Source organism: Camelus ferus, chromosome 23 (genome assembly GCF_009834535.1).
Source record: "Camelus ferus isolate YT-003-E chromosome 23, BCGSAC_Cfer_1.0, whole genome shotgun sequence".
Lineage (NCBI taxonomy): Eukaryota > Metazoa > Chordata > Mammalia > Artiodactyla > Camelidae > Camelus > Camelus ferus.
This window is the reverse complement of record NC_045718.1, coordinates 9,373,162-9,394,383: the sequence shown is the minus strand read 5'-3', so window position 1 is coordinate 9,394,383 and position 21,222 is coordinate 9,373,162. Positions and strand designations below refer to the sequence as shown.

General features: G+C 37.5%; 1 protein-coding gene across 2 annotated transcripts in view; it reads left to right on the top strand.

The window, feature by feature from the left end:
• KCNT2 (potassium sodium-activated channel subfamily T member 2) overlaps positions 1-21,222 on the top strand; it is a 284,885-nt gene that overhangs the window by 68,298 nt on the left and 195,365 nt on the right. For both annotated transcript variants that reach the window (XM_006193725.3, XM_006193726.3), the window contains exons 2-3: positions 18,803-18,882; positions 21,096-21,195. In XM_006193725.3, the coding sequence (XP_006193787.1) occupies positions 18,803-18,882; positions 21,096-21,195 (180 nt within the window). The remainder of the gene's footprint in view (positions 1-18,802; positions 18,883-21,095; positions 21,196-21,222) is intronic.

Below are 21,222 nucleotides of genomic sequence, written 5' to 3'. Positions count from 1 at the left end.
ACTTGTAGAAGAACACACAGGCAGAGTACTCTTTGACACTGGCCTTAGGCGTATGTTTTTGGATGTGTCTCTTCAGGCAACGGAAACAAAATGGAAAATAAACAGGTGAGACTGTGTCGAGCTGGAAAGCTTTGGGACGGTGAAAGGAGCTGTTAACAGAAGGGCCACCTTCTGATGGGAGAGGTGTTTGCAAAGCGCATATCTGATGAGGGGGTTAATAGCTAAACTAGACAGAGAACTCATACAGAAATGCAAATAACCTGGTTAGAAATGGACGGAAGACCTGAAAAGACATTTTTTTCAAAGAAGACACATGAATGGCCAACAGGTAACTAAAAAGATGCTCAACATCACTAGTCATCAGGGGAATGCAAACCAAAACCACAATGAGGTATCACCTGACATCTGAATGGCTGTCAGCAAAAAGAATACAAATAACAAATGTTGGTGAAAATGTAGAGAAAAGGGAACCCTAAGACCCTGTTGGTGGTGATGTAAATCTGTACCGCCGCTATGGAAAGCAGTATGGAGGGTCCTCAAAAAATTAAAAATAGAACTGCCACATGATCCAGAAATTTCAATTCTGGGTATTTACCTGAAGGAAAAAAAACCTCACTAATTCAAAAAGATACACCCACTTCAGTGTTCACTGCAGTGTTATTCACAATAACCAAGATATAGAAGCAATCCAAGTGTCCACTGATAGGTGAATGGATAAAGAAGATATGGTATATACATCCAATGAAATGTCACTCAGCCATTAAAAGAAAAAGAAATCTTGCCGTTTGTGACTACATGGTTGGGTCTAGAGGGTGTTATGCTAAGTGAAATAAGGCAAACAGAGAAAGACAATACAGATCTTACATGTGGAATCTAAAAAACGAAACAAACAAACAAAACAAATGAAACCAGACTCATAGATACAGAGAACAAATGGGTGGTTACTGGATGGAGGGGGCGGGCAAAATAGGTGAAGGGAATTAGGAGCCCTCCAGTTACACCATAAGTCATAGGGATATAATAGACGGCATAAGGAATATGGTCATAATGTTATAGTAACTTTGTATGTGGACAGATGGTCACTATACCTATTGTGATTATTTCATAATGTACACAAATGTCAAATCATTATGCCATACGCCTGGAACTAGCACAATGTACATCAATTATATATAATAATAAAAATTAATAAAAAATATGCCTAGCATATAGCAGGATTATGTTAGAATGGTGTTAACGATTAATATAATGCAAGCACACTTTGGAGGTGAAAGTTTTTACTGATGATGAAAATTTTGTCCCCTTGTTTATGTTAATCATTTGGGGATCTCTTTTCCTTCTATTTCCTTTTACCCATATTTGTCAATTTCCTATCAAATGCCTTGTGCATAATTATGATACAGTGAGCTACATAATTGTTGAAAATGTGTAAGTGGAAAAACAGGTTTCTTGATTAGTTTCTGGACCTCCAAATTGTATCTTTTCATGGCAACTGCTGAACTAAACAAATTTAAAAAAATAGTTTGAACATCTGCAGATTACAGTGAGAAGTGAATTCAACTCGAAGCTTTGTATATTTCTTTATGTGCATTATGTTCCTTCATGTGCACCAGCAACTTTGCTTCACATTAAATTATTTAAATTGAAACTTTTCATATTGCAACTTTATTTTTTTAATTTAAATGAAAACTTCTGAGGTACTAAGCATATAGCCTTTATATGATAGAAATATATGCTATTTTCAAAGAACACATGCTGATTTATAAGCAGAATAATGGCTTCCTATTAATATTCTTCCCCATGAAAGAAATTCAAGCAGCTTTTAAAGTACTTGAAACTGTAAAGATAATGGCCTCATTTTTGGAAAATTTGTTAGATTATTAATATCATTGATTTTATGTCACCCTGTTTTGCTAGTAAAGTGTCATTATTTACATGTGAATAATTCTGAACACATTTCAGTTAATTTTATCTAACTTTATTTTTGTGTGATGGATTTCTCTGTGCACTTCAGCCTTTGTGGTAGTAAAACCTTAACCAAAGGCAAATTACTGAAGCTAATAAATGGCTTTCATAAATGCTATGAGGTCCACCTTTTCCATTCCTGTTAAAACGAATGAGAGGTAATTTTCATTCTCAAAAGACCTTTTGTTTCTTCAACAGGAAGTTTGAGGGATATGCTTTAGAATCAACACTGTGTGCAGTGCAATCAAGTGTAAGACCGCCAGTGCGTTTGTGTTGGTAACACTTGAAGAGCAGATGAGAATACATGATATCATCCAAGTAAAACTACAAGGCAGTCCTGACCAAGGGTCAGAACAAGTGTCATTTCGCAGTATATCTATATTCATGTAATACATATATGTACAGTTGACCCTTGGACAACCTGGGGTTGAACTGCGTGGGTTTTTAAAAATGATAAATACTTAGTAGTACACGATCTGTGGGTGGCTGAATCAAGGATATAGAGGTCCGACTCTAAAGTTATAAGTGAATTTTTGACTGACCTCGAGCCCCTGAATTGTTTAAAGGTTAATTGTACATATAACTTGGACACATACATGTGTGTGTCCACTTCTCATGAATCCACAAATTTATCTGGTTTTCCAGCTTTTCCATAGCTTCATCATGCACTGTGGATCTAAATTTTAACATTTTCCGGAGCAGGTTCACATACAGATTGGTGAATTTCCTTTTTACTGGAAGAACATTGAACTCACAGCCGATAACACTCTAACTCATTTCTGCATGAAGATTATCTAACAAACGTGCTTTCTCCATAAGGCACATCCCAGCCTGGCATCTGGGAGCACCAGACAGAACCTCAGCATTGTGGCTTGAGGGTTATTTTGAACAGCCAAATCACCAACAAAAAGCATGAAAAAAGGGCAAAACACATGGCACTAAACAGACCATGGAAAAGACACGTGTTGATAGTATTAGCGCCCACACGAGAAGGTGGAGCGTCACCTTGTTCGCCCTCAGCTGGGAACCTGCCCTGCAGGAGACTCAGCGTTTTTGCTACGTTGTGAAAATCCACAGATGATCATGAAAACATTATGAATGTTGGTTTAGTCATTTTCTATTTGTTCACTACGTGTTCTCTGACAATTAGAAATCACCGAATTTCTGATCCTTTTCTGATACTTGCTTTCCTGTTAGAAGACACCACGTCTAATCAGATGTTGGAGTCAGGGATCTAGGAGTCAAGTCTGACTTCTTCACGGGAACCTTGATATACAGCAAGGCACTGAATTGGCTTCTTCCTGTTCCTAAATAAGTGTATTCTCCTTTTCTCCCCTGGTCTGCTAGGGTTTCCTCACATTTAATCTTGATCCTTTTAATGCAATCTCGATGCTGATAAGAACTATCAAAACCCACAGACATAACAAACAGTTCTCTGTTTAAAAGGCTCACTGTTACCTTTAGTTTAAAGGCTGCCACCTCTTCATGATGACCATTCTTCTCTTTCTCTTCTCCAGTCATAACAATATAAAATAGATGGAAAACTGAAGATTATATAACCAAACAGTGAATTTATAAAAGTTGAAACCTGATGTTTTATTTAAATTAATTTTTTCTAACAGAGGAGACACTTGATTTAACACAAAATTAGATCTAATTTCATTGTCCTGTTTACCTGTAGCTAGAGATGCATGTAAAGTAAAATTTGATAGCTAGGAATTACCTTAATAGGCTGATACCCAAAGTACTATATTTAACAGCATCAATGTAGCAATGTCCTAATGAAATTCTAATGTCATTTTTCAGTATTATTTATGAGAATGATAATTAAGATATAGGAACATACAGACCTTGCTTAGCACAGAAAGTAAATCTTAACTGTATATGGTTTTAATGTGAACTTTATTATTTTACATCATCTCATATTTGGCATCATACCATACGTCATATTGCCTCTTCAGTTATTTTATCCCACTGCCATCCATTTGCTTATTTTTGATAACAATTCTTGATTTCTCTCTGGAAAACCAGCTTTTCCTCCATCTCAGTCCGTGGGCTTTAGTGTTTTCCTTCAACCCACCCCTAACTGAGTTCCGGATTCAAGACAGAAGAGTATGACCAAGGCTAAGCCAGTCAGAGAACTGCATCCCCTGACCCTGGTGTTTAATTTAGGGATGGACATAGGACACAGTCAGATCATTGAAAGGGTCATTTCCTTGGTCAGTGAAATTCCGGTAAAGACTTGCTTCTTCCTCTTTCTGCACTTAACATGAGCAGATGCAATTTCTGGAGCAGTTGCAAACATCTTATTACCATAAAGGAAAATCTGTTTCAGGATAAAGTAAAGGAAATGAGTGGGGAGTTGGAGAAAAAGAAAGTCTTGGTGAAACTGATGAGCTCCTGCTTCAAGCCATTCCTGCAGTCACCCGCAAGCTGGCACTTCCCAATTATGCAAGAGTCTACCTTCCTTTTTAATTTAAGATAGTTTGAGTAGGATCTTTTTCTCACTTGCAAACCAAAGAGTGATATACCACACAACAAATAATATAGTCAGTTCAGGCATCTTTTTTTTTTTCAGTCAAAGCATAAACATGGAAGATTTAGTCACCTCATGACTGCAGATTTTACTGACTCCTCCTATGAATTATAACATTGTTTTGGTGTACGTACATCTGTTCTTCATCAGAAGCTGCTGGCATCTCTATTAATAATACTTTTGCCTGCGTGCTATCTTTTAGTGTTTGTATCTGATAGCCCTCTAACTCATTTAAGGACAACAAAATTAATTGTTTCACTTTAATTTTTAACTTCTGTTAACGTGAATTAACACAAAGTATATGTACAAGTAAGTTTAATAAGAAAAAAGAATTTCCATATATGCATGAAGAAAGTGAAAAAGCAAGTTCGAGATGGAGTTGCTAAGTATAGACTCTCGGCATAGATATCTTGGTTAAATATAGTTTGTAGAGATCTTTATATTCCTCGGTCGTTAGATAAAACTACATGTGTTACTGGCATTTCCGTTTTTTTCTTTAAATGAGAGGAAATATGATTCCATCATTCTCGATTATTTTGACAAGATGTGTCTATAGTCAGGCTTTAATTTCACATAAACTTTTTTCTAATTCCAAGGAGCACCTTCGTTGTTCATGGTGAGTCAATGCTTCCTCAACTTTTATGAATATAAAAATGAAATATGCCTATTTTCATGAACACGAGCGGTGTAGGCAAGTCGGCATGATATTAGTATTCTTGAGTTTATCATCTCTGTTGTAGTGTGCAATGACTGCCTTTTAACAGAGAGCTAACAGCCTTATATTTAGACTTGGAGAGCTTTTTAAGAGGGGTTAGGATGTGGAGCAGCAGCCTTCCGAGTCTGATGATCTCAGGATCCTTGAAAGGGTCGTGCTGTGGCTGTCCCCACCGCTGTGGATGCTACTGAAGTCATCTGCGTCTCAGAGATGCTACAGATGCTTTACAACTATCTTCAGAGTTCCTTTCCATGAATATTGGAGATGACAGTGAGCCAGGACCTGGAATTTTCCCCAGTGCTTTTTAAAATATACTTTTCCTATAGGATTTCCTATAGGGTTTCCTATAGGGTTATGACCAGAGGCTGAATCTCTGGAATGGATCCAGTCATCTACCGTGGCTTTGTTTCAGCTATTCTTTGAGATGAGCTATGTTCGTTTTTGTTTCGCTCTTGAAAGCTAATGACTGAAATTCAGACTGACTTGATCTGGGAGATACCGTACATGTTTCATTTCAGGGTCTGATAGTTCCACAATTCTAAAAGGCATGTTTTAGCAGAATTACCAGGGTGAAAATTTTGGAATGTAATGATTCATTAATAGTTAAAGAGAAACACCCAACATAATTAAATAAATGGAAATCAACTATTTTATGTTTTATATAGATGTGAAGATGCCATTGACTATTTCTTGTTTAAGTTTTTATTGAAGTGTAGTTAATTTACAATGTTCGTTTCAAGTGTGCAGCAAAGTGACTCAGTTATACATATACATATGCATACATATATATTTTTTTTTCAGATTCTTTTGTATTATATGTTAACAGACACACTTTACTATATAAAGTGGATAAAAAGGACCTACTGTATAGCACAGGGAACTATATGCACTTTTGTAATAACGTATAATGACTAATTATTTAAATATGTAAATTAATGTTAAATGCTATACATGTACTTATTTAAATGCTTAAGTAAATATACGTCAATGTACACATTTTTTAGCCACATTTTATCAATAATTTATGTGAAGTGCAATAGTTACTCTGAAAGTAAGAGCAAGGAAGCATGTTATATGTAGTTGCAGTGATGCTTCTACACGGAAGAATGTAATGATAGTACTGACTCCTTTGGTAGGCTGCGGAGGGAGAGGCTGAAGGAGATGCTAGGTGGAAATTTCAAATAACCCCCAACATCAGAATGTATAAAGAAGGGATGATGGAAAATTAGAAAAATCTTCAGAAGAGATTTTAGATTGACAGTATGATTTGACAGGTAAGGATGTAAACCCAAGCAAATTTTATACTGCAAAATTCATTCCACACCCAGCAAGTGTATTGGGTACCTCTTATGTGCACCTGGCACTGTGTTAGGTTCTGAAAACACAATCAAGATGAACAAAATAGACACGGTTCCTGCTCTCAAAATTTTAAAGCCAAGCAAAGACATTACTAGCAGCTTTGGAGGGACACACAGCAAGAATCATGCCCTCAAATCAACTCTTGATGAGGCTTATAGTTCAGTGTTATTAATGATGCATTCCATCTGGTACTCGGTAGCTTCCTGTCTATTTCAGTCTATTTTTGCTCTTTATTCTTGCAAAGCACTAAGCTAAGCTCTTTCTACTTTGCTCAAGGAGGTTATACACTTTCAAAATGTAAACGTACCAAATCTCTAACTAGATACATAGTTTTTAAAGTCATCTTTTTTCTTCTTTTACATTTCCGTGTTCTGTGTCCTATGAGAAAGAACTAGTTATTTGATATCTGAGGTTTATTTGATGGATAGAGACCTTTAAAAAGACCATTCTGATACACTGTAACAGGTACTAGGGTCCAAGGAATTGAGTGCATTAAGCAAAAGCATGTGTGTGTCACATAAAGACTTCGGTGAGGAAAAGGGCTCAAGCAGCATCTAAAATGAGATCTGAAGGAAGCAGGGCAAGGCCGAGAAGGAAGGCATAAGAAAGCTTAGTTAACTTAAAAGAGTTCTTAATTTCCCTTACGGTCCAGCTGAATATATTTTGTTGAAATATAGTGGACTCATAGATTTAAAAGCCCCTTAACTTGTATGATAATTAAGTCTGGTTGAGGAAATCAAGAGGAGTTAGGGTATGCTAGGGTGTTCGTATCATCCATAGCAAGTCAGAAGCATGCATTTTCAAATTAACAAATGTGTTCTTCCTTTTGGAGCAGGGTTATTTGGGAGTTTCTGTTTCCCAGCATAGATGCCAGATGGCGGAGCCGTGGATTGCCAGCCTCTGCAGGCTGATGGTTGTTAACTTTGGGCTCAACATGGTGTTAGAAGCAACTACTGCCAAATAGCTTTTAATCCCGCATCTATTAGTGAACATCCATTAATATTCTCGGTGCTGGGCAAACGGTTATAAGCGAAAACTGATGAATATCTCTTTAGTGGAATTTGAGGTTTAATGAGGCTTTAAGAAACTGTGCTGTGACAAACTTTACCCTCCTTTAAGTGAATTCTGCATTTTTATAGGACTCTGGGTGACATAACTGGAATTAATGTGGGGGAGGGAGAGGATACGCAGAGGGAAAATTAGCAGGTAGATTGGAGTATCTCTGTTCTCAGACACAATAAGGTGGTGGGAAGAAGAAAGTGGGTGGTAATTTCCTTCCAGTATTTCCCTCCGTGTCACTCTACACCACTCGCACTGGGAGCCAGCCTGGCAGTCTTCAGAGTCGTCTTTAATTAAAGGTCATGCCTTAGAACAGAAGACTTTGCACATCCCAGTTCTTTCATTGAGGTGAGATGCTTTGCAGCTATTTTTCTAGATTGATACATGGATGGAGCTTCTGTTTGGGTTCAGTATTTGTATTTATCACTTTAACTTTTGTTTTGCTTTGTTTTTTCATGCCTTGCCTTGCAAATAAGTTTTATCCTGCAGGCAAGTTTAAATATCTTTAAGTCATTCTTACAAGCTCGTGTGGACCAGATACGTTGAGAAGGATTTAAGAATTTTTTTCCTTCTTTTTCTTCTGCTAAAAGAACCTTTACTGCAAAATGAACTCTAGAGAATAGTGTTAATCTGCTCCCGAGTGAAAGGAGGATTCAAGTACAACTACGTGACTTTTGTACGCACCACCAGAAGAGTAGATTTGACATCAGCTCATAATGGGAGGCAATTTCATGGAAGAAAATCAGGAATTTAGCTCTTGGTTCTGCCAAGTTGGAGATTCACTAGAGATCCAAATAGAAAAGTTGAGTAGGCAGTTGAATTTGAATGTATGCGTTTGGGACAGAGGACTGGGCTAGACACACAGATTTGGCAGTCTTGGGCCTGTAGATGGATTACTCTGTGAGTACAGCTGTAAAAGGACCAATTTTAAGAATAGAAGAGAATGAGTTGGCCAAGGATACTTAGAAGGAGTAAACTGTAAGGTAGGAGGAAAACCAAGAGAATAGAGTGAAGAAAGCAATTCAAGGACGAGGAAGTGATCGGCTCTGCCCAGTGCTGCCCGGACACGTGGGACGAAGTCCCGTGCCTGGTCTTTGCAGTGTGCCGGGAAGAGGTCACTGGTGACCTTGATAATTGCAGATGTAGTGGAGAAGGGGAATGGACTTGAGATGGAACAAGAGATGAGGCACTGGAGTCAGCGATTTTAGGCTTATTGTTAGTAAGTGTCGTGGGCTGAATTGTGTCCTGCAAAACTCACATGCTGAAGCCCTAAACCTCGGAACCTCAGAATGGGACTGTCTTTGGAGACAGGACCTTTCAAGGGGGTCATTAAGTTCGTATGAGGTCGTTATAGCGGATCTCAATCCAGTTTGCCTGATGTCCATGTAAAAAGGGGGAATTTGAGCACACAGAGAGACGGGGTGCTTGGACACACAGGAAGCAGCCTCTGAAGACACAGCCAGAAGGTGCCATCTGCCAGCCGAGGAGAGGGGTCTCAGGAGAAATCCACCCCGCTGGCACCTTGATCTCGGACTTCAGCCTCCACCACTGTACATTTCTGTTGTTTAAGACCCCCAGTCTGTGATACGTAGTGAGGGCAGCCCCAGCTGACTGATACAGCAGGTCTCAGTGTCTCTTTCTTTCCTTCAGTACCAGTCAGAGCCATGGCCATGCTTGCCAAGCGCAGTCACTGTTTTCTGCCGTGAGGGACTTCTCTCCGTCCGTGCCCTGATGACAGTGCCTTTCGGGAACCCTGGCTCTTTCTAGGGGATCTCTGTGGAGCTTTTTGTGGGGGGTTCCTCTGCCATGTCTCCTGTCTGTCAAAATACGAACTCCCTGTCATCAAAATGGGCAGAAAGCACCAGGGTCGGCACAGATTTAACGCTACGTACTTCTCTGGCTTCTTGCTTTTTGTCTGTTCTGGTGTCTAAGGATTTCCCTTACTTTCCCGCTGGCTGAGTGACACACGTTAACAAGTGGTGTGCGCGCGTGTGTGTGCGCATGTGTGTATTTAATAATTTATTTAGCTTTTTAAGGTGTTTCCTTTCAGGAGAGTTTATGGAATATCTGCTTTACCGTACTGTCAGAAGCAAAATCCTGAATTCTGTTGAAATCTTTTTTTGTGGTGAAGCAGTTTGCTCTTATCTAAAGGTCACCAGTTTACTCACAATCAATTGCTTGCTTTCTGATCAAGTTGAGTTGCCACTAAACTCATAGACAATCTGGGTAAAACAACTGCCCACGTCCCTAATTGGAGCTTCTAGAAGCAGACCCTGAGCTGCAGTTTGGGTTGTGAGCTCTGCTGAGAAAGGGGTGACCTCAGGCAGGCTGGCTCATTGCATCCGAGGCGGACCCTGCAGCAGCTCACAGCTGGAAATGGCCCAGCTGTTACTGCGGAGGGGGGTCTGGGTGCCAGATTTCCACGTCTACCACATTCAGCTACATGGCGCTTAATGCATGGTACAGTCTTAGGAATAATGTTTATTTACTATAGTAGTTGAAGCTGAAGTTGTTAGGCTTTTTTTCCTCATGTAAATTAATTTTACTCCAATTCATTATGAGAATGTCTATCAGCTATGGTAGTACATGTCATAATCTGTTTTAGTGTCTTTTTGTAATCTGTGGAAAACGCACTCACTTAAAAGAAGTAAATCTGGGGTGAAGGTGGTCAGAGGTACAAACTTCAGGGTATAAAATTAAAATGTGCTGGGCATGTGATGTACAGCATGGTGACTGTAGTTTAAAATACTATTTGACGTGTCTGAAAGTTGCTTAGAGAGTAGATCATGAAAGTTCTCATCATGCACAAACAGTTGTAACTATGTGTGGTGGTGGATGTTAATTGGACATTGAGGTGATCATTTTGCAGTATATACAGATTTGGAATCATTTTATTGTACCCCTGAAACTAGTATAATGTTCCATGTCAATTATATCTTGATAAAAAAAATAGCAAAAAAAAAAAGAAAGAGTAAATTTGACTCGTATAACATAATTTTTCTTTCTTGGTTAAGGCTCATATATAATCAGGGTTAAGTGTGTGGGGCCTGGATGTGAATACTAAGTTCATACTGTGTATGATTTTGGACAAATGCCTCTGACTCCTAACCTGTAAAATGGAGATATTAATGGTGCATGTTAAGGGTTCATCTTAAGAATTAAATGAGGTGATACATCTGAGTGCTTGGTATGGGGAACTGTGAAAAAGCCATGGCTTGTTAATGTAGAGAAATATGTAGAGGAATACTATGCAGCTGTTAAAATGATGATCTAGGCCTGCATCTTCTATGTTTGAGTAAAAGTAATGAAGTTATAACTCAGCAGGACTAGGATAATTCCCTTTACACTGTTTAAATAATTGAAATGTCACTGGGCGCTTGTTAATGAAGCAAAACTGAGTTTATTCAAACTCCCTGAAGTTAGTAAGCATCAGCAACGTTTCAGAAGGTGCTGTTAAAAGTGAGATACTTACTAGACTTTGGAATGAGGGCTCAAGTCGTGCAAGGGGGATCTTTCAAGGTAAGAAGGGATTTGGACCGGTCAAGATTTGTGGTAAGTCCCTTAGAATTGGCAGACACAGCACTGTGTAAGAGTTTTGAGCTCTTAATGAGTAATAAGTAACAAGGCAACGCAAGTCTTCATGACTTAGAAATAAGTGATGGGTTTGCCAAGGTAAGTGGACTCTTGTCTCCAATAAATTGATCTGTAGGAATTTTCTGAAGTGAACAGTGACGTTATTTATTGCCTTATATCCGTATGTTTCCTAAGCACATGTTTCCTGGGGGAATCAACTACATTACATTGACATTAGTGCTCCACGGTCTTTGTTTTTCCATCTATAAATGTTTATTCGAGGAACATTTTTTTTTTACTGTCGACATACCAGAGAAAAGTTATTAGTTGCTGTTGTCCAGTTATATGTCTCACATAGAAAGTATCTTTAATTTTCATAACAGCCCCGTTAATGGAAGTAATACGTGCATTTTACAGACAATAAAGGTGAGCAAATCCAACAGTCAAGTGCACATCATCTGATTCCAAAGTCTCTGTTCTCATGCCTCTTAGCCCTTCTACTATATACAAAGTCAACAGACAAATGAACGTGCCAAGCAACTATTTTGTGGGGGAAAAGTCAGTTTCCCTAGAAAACCCATTAGTTTTATTGTAATGTTTATGGAGTGAAATTCTATTTGTGACTATTTCCCTCTCTTTCTCCAAATTGTGTCACCAAGTCTTTAACTGTATTCAACCCAGTATGATTTACCTATTAAAAATCATACATGTTACTTTTACTTAAATAAGAATAACTAATAAGAGAAATCCTAAAGAAATACGCGTCCCCAGTGATCTGTGGCCATTGCAGAACTAAGACGCCTCCCTGTGAGGTGCGCAGTGGAAGAGGTTGCTTGGAGGACTGATTTAAAATCGTACGTCATTGGTGCAAAGAATTAAATAAAACTAAAAGTGCTCGTTTCACTGCATGTGAAAGTATTCATGTAATTTCCAGTTTCATACTAACAACTAGTATCTGTTGAACATGACCTGACTATTTGAGACCTAATGGCCCCCCCACCCCAAACACACACATTTCTCCCCAAACTGTGCTCTGCTATTTAATCTTGCCACCCATTCCTAGCCTCCTGGGCCGTGGGAGCGTCATTGTATTTTCTTCCGAGGTTTTGAAATGACTGGTGCAAGAGTCCAGTCTGAGCTAGAATTTACGTAGTACCTTCCATCTTCTTCTTCTAAGCACACAGAAAAAGACAAGAGGACTTGCATGTTGTAGTTGTCACGGGTTTCGATTGTGAGGCTGTTACGTTTGTGGTGGGGCTGTGCTACCTCCGGTCATATGAGGTAAGCCTGGAAGCCTTTCTGTGGCGAACAGCTTTACGTTTTAAGAAAGCATGTGTACATGGGTGCATGTTTATGTGTGTCTGTATACATCTCTGACCTTTATACGTATGTGTATTTACCTGCTTGATCCAGACCTGCTCCCCACCGAACAGTTGGGTGAGCGTATGAAAAGGCAGAAACTCTGCAATTTAAGCATGAAAAATTGTACCTTTTGCTTATTTTTTATCGTTTGCTTCCCATGCTTAGGTTGAAGTTAAATTGGGGTTGTTTACATTTAATTATTTTAAATAAGGGGGGAAGTACAGAAAGTAGGTCCTGAAAATGAACATTGCACAGGAGGACATGCGTTTTCTACCTGAAGAGAGACTTGAATGCAAAGTACTCCTGCGTGGAATTGTAATGTGTTCTACCATGGAAACCGCAAGACTGTGTATTGCCAGCTTCCCGCAAGCTGTAATTACCAAGGAGTGACAAAACATAAATGCAATTATGGAGGCACTATCAGCATTATCCATAAAGGAAGAAAATTGGTGAATAATTGGCACCCCAGATTCTTTCCTCATTAACATTGTATCTTTCTCCTTATATATTACATCAATATATATCACATATATTTAAACACACATATATGTATATGTATATACACACAGACACATATATAGCTGGTTTCCCATTCTGAAAACGACAGATTTTAAATTTTATTTCTAAAATGCAGAGACTGCTATCGAAAGCCATCAGAATTAGTCTCTGCCTCCTCACAGGACGTTACCCACTAAAGGAGGTGGGAGAGTTAGGCGTGCATAATTATGAAAAAATGAGATGGGCAAAAATATGTTGAGAAATGGCTTAGGAGGGACTCCACAGTATGTAAAGTGAGGTTGTTTGTCATGTATATAGTGAAGGTTGGAAACCAGGTAGAAGCGCCTTGGAAACACTTGAGCATGAATTGGTGAAAGTAGTTTTTTAAGATGAAAAATCATCTGTAGGCTTATTTATTAACTTTTTCCCCCCAGGTTCCATTTGAATGGTAGCTCTGCTAGATAATTGAGGCACCAGAAGTTAGGAGTATTTCGAATGGATTTAGAGGAACCTGGTTTAGGGTCAATAATCAAAGGGCAGAATTAAACAAACACTTCTTAGTGCCACTGTGTGAGTCTGGTGTTTGCTGTGCTCTTTTGTAATACTTTACAAATGACCTAGATCTCTCCTAATAATGAAGAATTAACCTGACGAGGAGCCAACAAGCAGGAAGTAGTGGAAAGACCAGTGTCCCAGTTCGCAATTCTGTTTCAGTTCTTGCTATGATTGGGCAAGTCAGTAAAATTATTTGAATTAAAGTTTCTTTTTCGATAAAATAAAGTTGATGGCTGCCTTACCCATGTCATAGCAACATTGTAAAAGTTAAATAAATCAACTGCAGTAGAATTTTTTTCTAAATATTCATTAAGTCATGGGGAGATAGTGCAAGTAAACAAACAAATCCAAATCAATAAAATTGGAAAAATTTAAAACCTACAAGGAATTAATCATTAATCATTAATCACAAGGTCGATCAAGTTGGAGTAATAAAGGGCATCCAAGGATTCGACAAACCCACATTTTGCATCCTTAAATTGCTATAACCGAAGGAAGGAAAGGAAGATGACGGTCTCTTCCAGAGTACTCTCTTCCAGAGTACTGTCGACTCAGAGTCCTTAAGGTTTGTACCAAAGAAAGAACTGGGGACACACTACCCCTTCATTCAGGCATTGAACACAAATACGGCTGTGATAGGTCTCAAGTAACATATAAGATGCTTAAGATATAAGCATGAATGAAAGTCAGTGTGGTCCCCACCCTCATGGTGCTTATAATCTAATGGACTTACTTCGTGTAACTGAGAAGTGCCACTGTTACCATCATAGAAAATGACTGGAAGGTCACACCACCAGTAAAACCAGAAAGTCCAGGTAGATATTGCCTTGTTTGAAATGAGTGTAGTAATAAAAAAAAAACTCATACCTGGACTCCATGACCGATACCACAATATCAGAGGAAGGCAGGATGGGAGCAGCACCAAGCAGACACAGAAGAAGACTTTTCCTTTGGTAACAGTCTGTATCTCCCTCAAGTTCCAGGAGAGAATATCTGCAAAGCTTTGGCATCCCAAACAGAGTCCAAAAGGTATTATTTGGGCTCAAAAAAAGCAGAAAATTGTGTCTGAAAGAATGGTGGATTGACAACCTGGGTCAGAATTATTTTTTGTATTGTTAAAATGACTAGACCTACTTTTAAGTTAGTGAAGAAGAATTTTAAGACTGAAGCAAGGAAATTTCCTTTTAACAAAATCCTGCATAAATTTTATACTATATTCAGGTAACCAGAGCAATGGAAAATGGGGGGAAAAAGTAAAATGTTAAAAATCAGTATTAAGGCAGTTGATATTGTTTAGGAAAATTGATGATGGTTATACAAAAAAATTCTATGATATTTAAAATTGTTCCAGAGCATAAAAAAATCTGGAGTTTTTCAATTCACATTTGAAGATATTAAAATGATTTGAAAATGATAGCACATTAATCTTAGTTATGAGTATAGAAGAAAAGTGCCTAAAATATAGGGAAATGAATCAAGCAGTAAATTACATGAATAGTTCACTATTACAAAAACAACTTATTCCAGAATTGAAAAAGTAATTGCCTAATAGGAAAAACAATTAAAATAATTTACCAAATCAATAAATCAAGAGAAAAATAACAGTGTACCATCAACTGGTAGATTCAAGATAGGTTTTTGATGACAATCAATATTCATTATTCATGGTATGATTTTTTAGTAAAATAAAAGTATTTATTGCAATATCATGGTCAGCAATATAACTACTGCTAAAGCACCAAAGGCCTTCTAAGAACATACACCACAGTTATTTGTGTTTTTCATCAAAAAGTTCTACACAATGTAATAAGAGAAGAACAATGAAATGTGAATAGAAATATTGGAGATTTCCAGATGACATGATTTTCTGCCTAGAAAACTCAGAAAATAAACCTAAAAAAAATCACTACCTATAAGAGGGTTCAACATGATAGTCAATTACAATGTCAAAAACAAGAGGTAAAGATCGGAACAAAATGTTTTTAGAGTAGCAAACAAAATAATAGGGTCTACCCAAATAAAGCAATAAAACCTATTGACAAACATAAAAATAACATTATTAAACAATGGTAATGTATGTCAATAGGACAGATATTGCCTAGTAATAATCACAATTCCATTTTATTATTTTACATTAAATACAATTTAGCGTTTCCACTATTGGGGTAAATGCGACAAAAATGATACTAAATTTTATTTTGAGTACAAAGGTGGAAAAAATGACATTTTAAGAAGTGATGAAGGCAGATTTGCTCTAGTATATTATTTAAAACTGTATGGTTTTAGAAGGCAATAAAATGACCTACCAGATGGAGGTAAATTCAGGTAACCTTAGATAGGAGGAGGGAGGGCCTAGAAGAAAAAGAAAGGAGGAAAAAGCACATGTCACTCTGGAAAAGGAAATGCTAAGAGTATATTTAAAATCAACTACAACCGTGAGAAAAAAATGGGAAAGATAAAAAATAAACTCTGTCCTAAATCCCTGAGGACAGAGGACTGCTGGGGAGTTCGGAAAGTCGTACGCTACACTGCGTGGCCTCGATTCTCGAAGAGGTGCTGCTGGATCAAATGAAAGACAGCTCCGCTCTGTGTTACAGACAGGAAACATAAAGGACATTTTTCTGCTCCTCACAGAAGATGTGGAGCAAAAAGTGTTTTGCTGGGTTTGTTGTTTCTGTTTTAGCTTTAAAAAACTTTTGTATAAGTTGATTCTTTAATATCATCCATGCTCCTCAGTGATAATACTGACACAGAGAGATCACTGGATCAGTTAAGAGTTTTACTTCACATAATACAATTAGAATGGAATTTGGAAGTCATTTAATGAGAGGCCTCACGTCATGCAAAATTGTCTTTACTGCAGGAAAAAAATCCATTTGCTTGCAAGCCAGTATCTTTTTTTTTTTTTGGCACATTTGTGTGTATTGGAGAGCTCTCCACTTCACAATGATGGCCATTTCAAAACTGAGGACTCTCATTCATAATTCTCATATTTCTCTATGATTAATCGTGTACAATAGGACATCACATTAGGAGTCATCTTATTTCAGTAACGATGGCCACTTCAATGTTTAAAGGCAGCCATTGTGTTATTGCTAATTCTTCATATTTAGGAAACACCTTTCCAGTTTGAAGACTCATGTGAAATGCTTTCCAGACTCCTCATTGTTTTGCTTCAGGCTTCAGATGATCTCACTTGAGTCAGAAGTGCACCTGAATTATACACCCGGTACTGCACTCCAGATACTATCTGAGGGGTGGACTCATGTTCTTATAAATTTGATAATTCTAGGAAGCAAATCTGCATGGCCTTTGTTTTTTAAAATTTTTTTAACATTTTATTTATTATTATATTATTTAATTATTTTATTTTGGCAATGAGGTGGAGTTAATTAGGTTGGTTTATTTCTAGAGGAGATACTGGGGATTGAACCCAGGACCTCATGCATGCTAAGCATGTACTCTACCACTAGAGCTATCCCTTCCCTACTACATGGCCTTGGCTGAATTACTTGTGTAATAGTCATATGTTCTCTCAAAGTTGCTTTTGTATCCATAGCAAATTTGAACTAATTCAGCTTGATACGTGTTGTAGTTACTTAATTTAAAATGAACTGCTGTTTCACTTGATAAACGGGGAACAGATCCAATGACAGCTTTCCAAGATTCTGGTGGAGCTGTGTGCCTGCATGGGGGTGCACGTGCTTTTGTATCGTGTGTGAGTGTGAAGGTTTGCATATGTGTGTAGGGGTCCGTGTGTGCACAGAGGCGTGTAAATTGGAAGTGTTCTGCTAGAAGGTATTGCAAGTTTCATGACTTTCTAGAGAAATTAGCAAGTGAAGAGAATTTTGATTTCTGTCTTTTTTTTTTTTTTTTTTGCTCATTTTACAAAAACGTAAAAAAAAGACGGGCATTAAATGACAAAATGATGCAAAGGAAAAAAACGTTTATTGGGGAAAATATTTTCTCTAGGAATAAGAGGTAAAGTTGGAGCAATTCAAGCCTTTCAGAAGGTGTCACAGGTGAAACTCAGTTTTCAATTGATAACAAAGCTCTTTTGTTTTTATGGCATAAGAGATTGCTTTTTAAAATATTCATGGCTCCTCTTGAATATGCAGCTTAGAATTTAGGAGTGAAGTATTTCTCTAGTACATAAGCATTTTTGCATGTCAATTATTTTTTTCTCTAGTTTTATATCTCTTGTGTATTCCTGCAAAACAAACAAAATAAAAAACTATCTAGTTTATATCGCGATTACATTGTCAAAATTTTGTGACATTAGGAAAAATGAATTTCAATCTTTGTTGTTTAAATGTTAAAATGGCTTCTTAACTGTTTTTGGAATCCTAACTTAGAATAAATGTATTTGAGACTATTTAACTAAGAGAACTTCAAATGATTATTTGCAAGTCATCATACACTGAACACAATTTCTCTTTTCACTCAGTATTTTGAAAATATTGTTTATGCTCTGTCGCTTGAGAGAAGTTTGCTAGAATTCAGGGAGGAAGCAAATGCATTGGTTAGAATTGTAATCGGTTTTAGAGTGCTGCTGTCAGTTTGCAGTGGAGTAAACGTAGACTGTTGCGTTCCTTCTGTGATTTGTCTGTAACTTACCTGTGGTGACTCTGACGTTCCACTTGCCGCCACGCTCCTTTGTTGATCCATATGTATTTTAACATGAGCCAGATAAATAAGAAGGTGAAGTGTCCCAAACGTGGTGTCCCAGATAGGCTCAAGGTTAAGTGAGGGCTTGTTAAAAAATAGATTTTCAGGCCCAGTCCCTTAAGATTCAGATACCGTAGATCTGGGGTGATTGGTTCAACCTGAATTTTTTAGGCATCCAGTTGATTAAGACAGGGGAAAAAAGTTGGGAAAACACTGATTCAAATTTATTCCAGAAGCACTTATGAAAGACTTTTGTGTTACTGCTGTTTTGAATCACCTATACCCACTCATTGTATCTACTAAGGCAGATAATTAACTACACATGATATTTTAACTGACTGTATCTTAAAAATTAGAAAATAACTGCTTCCCTCCAAAAAAAAAATCAGTGTTTTGTTCAATTCTCATTTTCTGTGGTGAGGATTCACTCAGAGTATATAATGCATTAAATCAAATAATTTATTTTTATTTCTTATATAGTAGTCTTTAATTGTTTTTTTGTTTGTTTGCAGGGTGCAAGTTGAATTCTATATGAATGAAAACACATTTAAAGAGAGACTAAAGTTATTTTTTATCAAAAACCAGAGATCAAGTAAGTCTTTTCATTTTTTTCCCCTGTCTATGCATTTCTATATATGTTTACCTTAAAAAAATCCCAGCTATGCAATCCTTCTGCAAAATATCATCTATATAGAGGAATAAAACTGATAGTCTTGTCTGCCAGGCATTAAAGTTTAGAAAACAATAGATGCTGCATCTGGTGGTGTCAGGACTCCTTGGCTGTGTCTCCAAATCCCATGTCAATAAGTAGGCTTCAAAGTGGACCATGTGGATTAGTAGAAACATTGAGGAAACTGATTTAAATGAGGGTTTCCCCCCCCGTTTTAACTGTGAAGCACACCTAAACCTTGTTTAGAGAAGTCTCTGGTGATTCCAACTGGCCATAATGGGGGTTAATCTTCTGATTCACTGGGGAAGAAGTCAGTGGTTCCCAACCACACCCAAGACAAGAAGCACTGAGGGTATTCTGAAATGCACAGATTGCTAGTATCCTTCCCTGCGGGTTTTAAATCAGGAAGTGTAGAGCTCAGCTCAGCTTGAAACATCCCAATGATTCTTGTCATCAGACAAATTTGGGAAATGTTGGAACTTCAGGAGGACATGAAATTGGCATAATCGCTGACCTCCTAAACCCATTCGGTGTTGCAGTGCCAGTCTTGTTGCCTCCCCGCAGAACCACGTGTTTTGAAAAAGCCACATGTAAGGAACCGACACACAAGTTTTTCATATGATCATTGCTTAAGGCGTCAACAAGCAATGGACAGGTCTGCATGAGATAGGTGTAGACTTTGTTCTTTCTGAATTTTGACCTCTGAATCCCCCTGGAGTAGTCTACATTAAGTTGTGCTTCCCCAGAGTTCAAAGAGAAGAATTTGAGTTATGAGGTGTTACCCAAATACTGACTACAGGAGAGATTTCAGTGCGTGAGGCACACAAGTGAGAGTCTTAATGGCTGGTCAGCTTCACGGTTAGGCTAATAGTAACCAATGCTTGTCTAACCTGGTTGTTTAGAATTTCCAAGGAGGTCCCACCAAATAGGTAATTATCTAAAGAGGCCACGGCATCTGAATAGAAAGTTTATTTTAATACTAAAAACTCTCTCTCTTCAGGCCAGGAAGGATAGATGTGTTATTTGAATACTTTTAACAACAACCAGCTTTGACTAAGCTGTCATTGGAGGAGACCCATTCTATAAACCCTGGGCAATTTCATTAACACTTTAAAAGACTTTATAAGGAAGCTAACCTGTAAAGCGTACCTAGCATTTTCATAGGAAAACCTAGGAAAAATTACACAATTAATAAGCATTAACCTTTTCCTGTTAAGAAATGTTACCTCAAGTACATTCCCGTATAGCAGAGTAAAAAAAAAATGGCATTTCATTTCCAGATTTTATTAAGAAATAATTATAGGAAGACTTTCTCAAAATTTTATTCATAGTGCATGAATCAGATAACCACCTGATAAATGCAGGAAAGGTAATGCTCCTATTAATCAGACTCTAAGCATATTTTGCTGAATGTTAATTGCTCGTTTTTACCACCAGGTGTTACAGGCTGTGTAACTGGCCTATACAGTCCCAAACATACATGGCAGTCTTAATTCCCACAGAATTTTTAAGCTTTGATCCATATTTAAACCTAAAGTGAAAATTAAGGTTCAGTTGGTCGAGCTCAAAAGCATGTGTGTGTATATGTGTTTCTGTATTTCCCAGCATATGTTTTTAGGCTTTCTCTATAATTATATAATTACTCATTAAATATATAATATGTAATTAAATACATTATATAATTTCTCTATAATCAAATCTACAGGGTGTTCAGAAGATACAAGATTTATAACTTAGCCTGTGAATTTGTAAGCAGCTAGATTTTCTGGCCAGTTAAAATTTGCTCCAAAATTTATAGATCTATAAAATGCTTATTAAACTTGTAAGCATACTTGAACCAGTCTTGACTGGACATGATTTTCGTGGCTTCTGAATGCTCACCCGCTGATGTACTCTTAGTGTGTAATACCACTGTTGTTCGCAGTTCATACATTCTGTCCTTCTCACTACTTGCTTCCATAATCAGCTAATTAAAATTCACCCACTAGAACTTCAGAGCGTTTAGACAATTGTGGTATTGTAGTTTCTAAACACAATTTAAGTGCTGTTCTTAAAGCTGATATTCTTGACAATTCTTTTTAGTCCTCTGTGAACTGAGTTCAAATGAAAATCAAACTTCTGTTGTTTGTTTAAAGGTCTAAGAATACGTCTGTTCAATTTCTCTCTCAAATTATTAAGCTGCTTATTGTACATAATCCGAGTGCTCCTAGAAAGCCCTTCACAAGGAAATGAATGGTAAGGTATCTTTGATTTTGTACAATA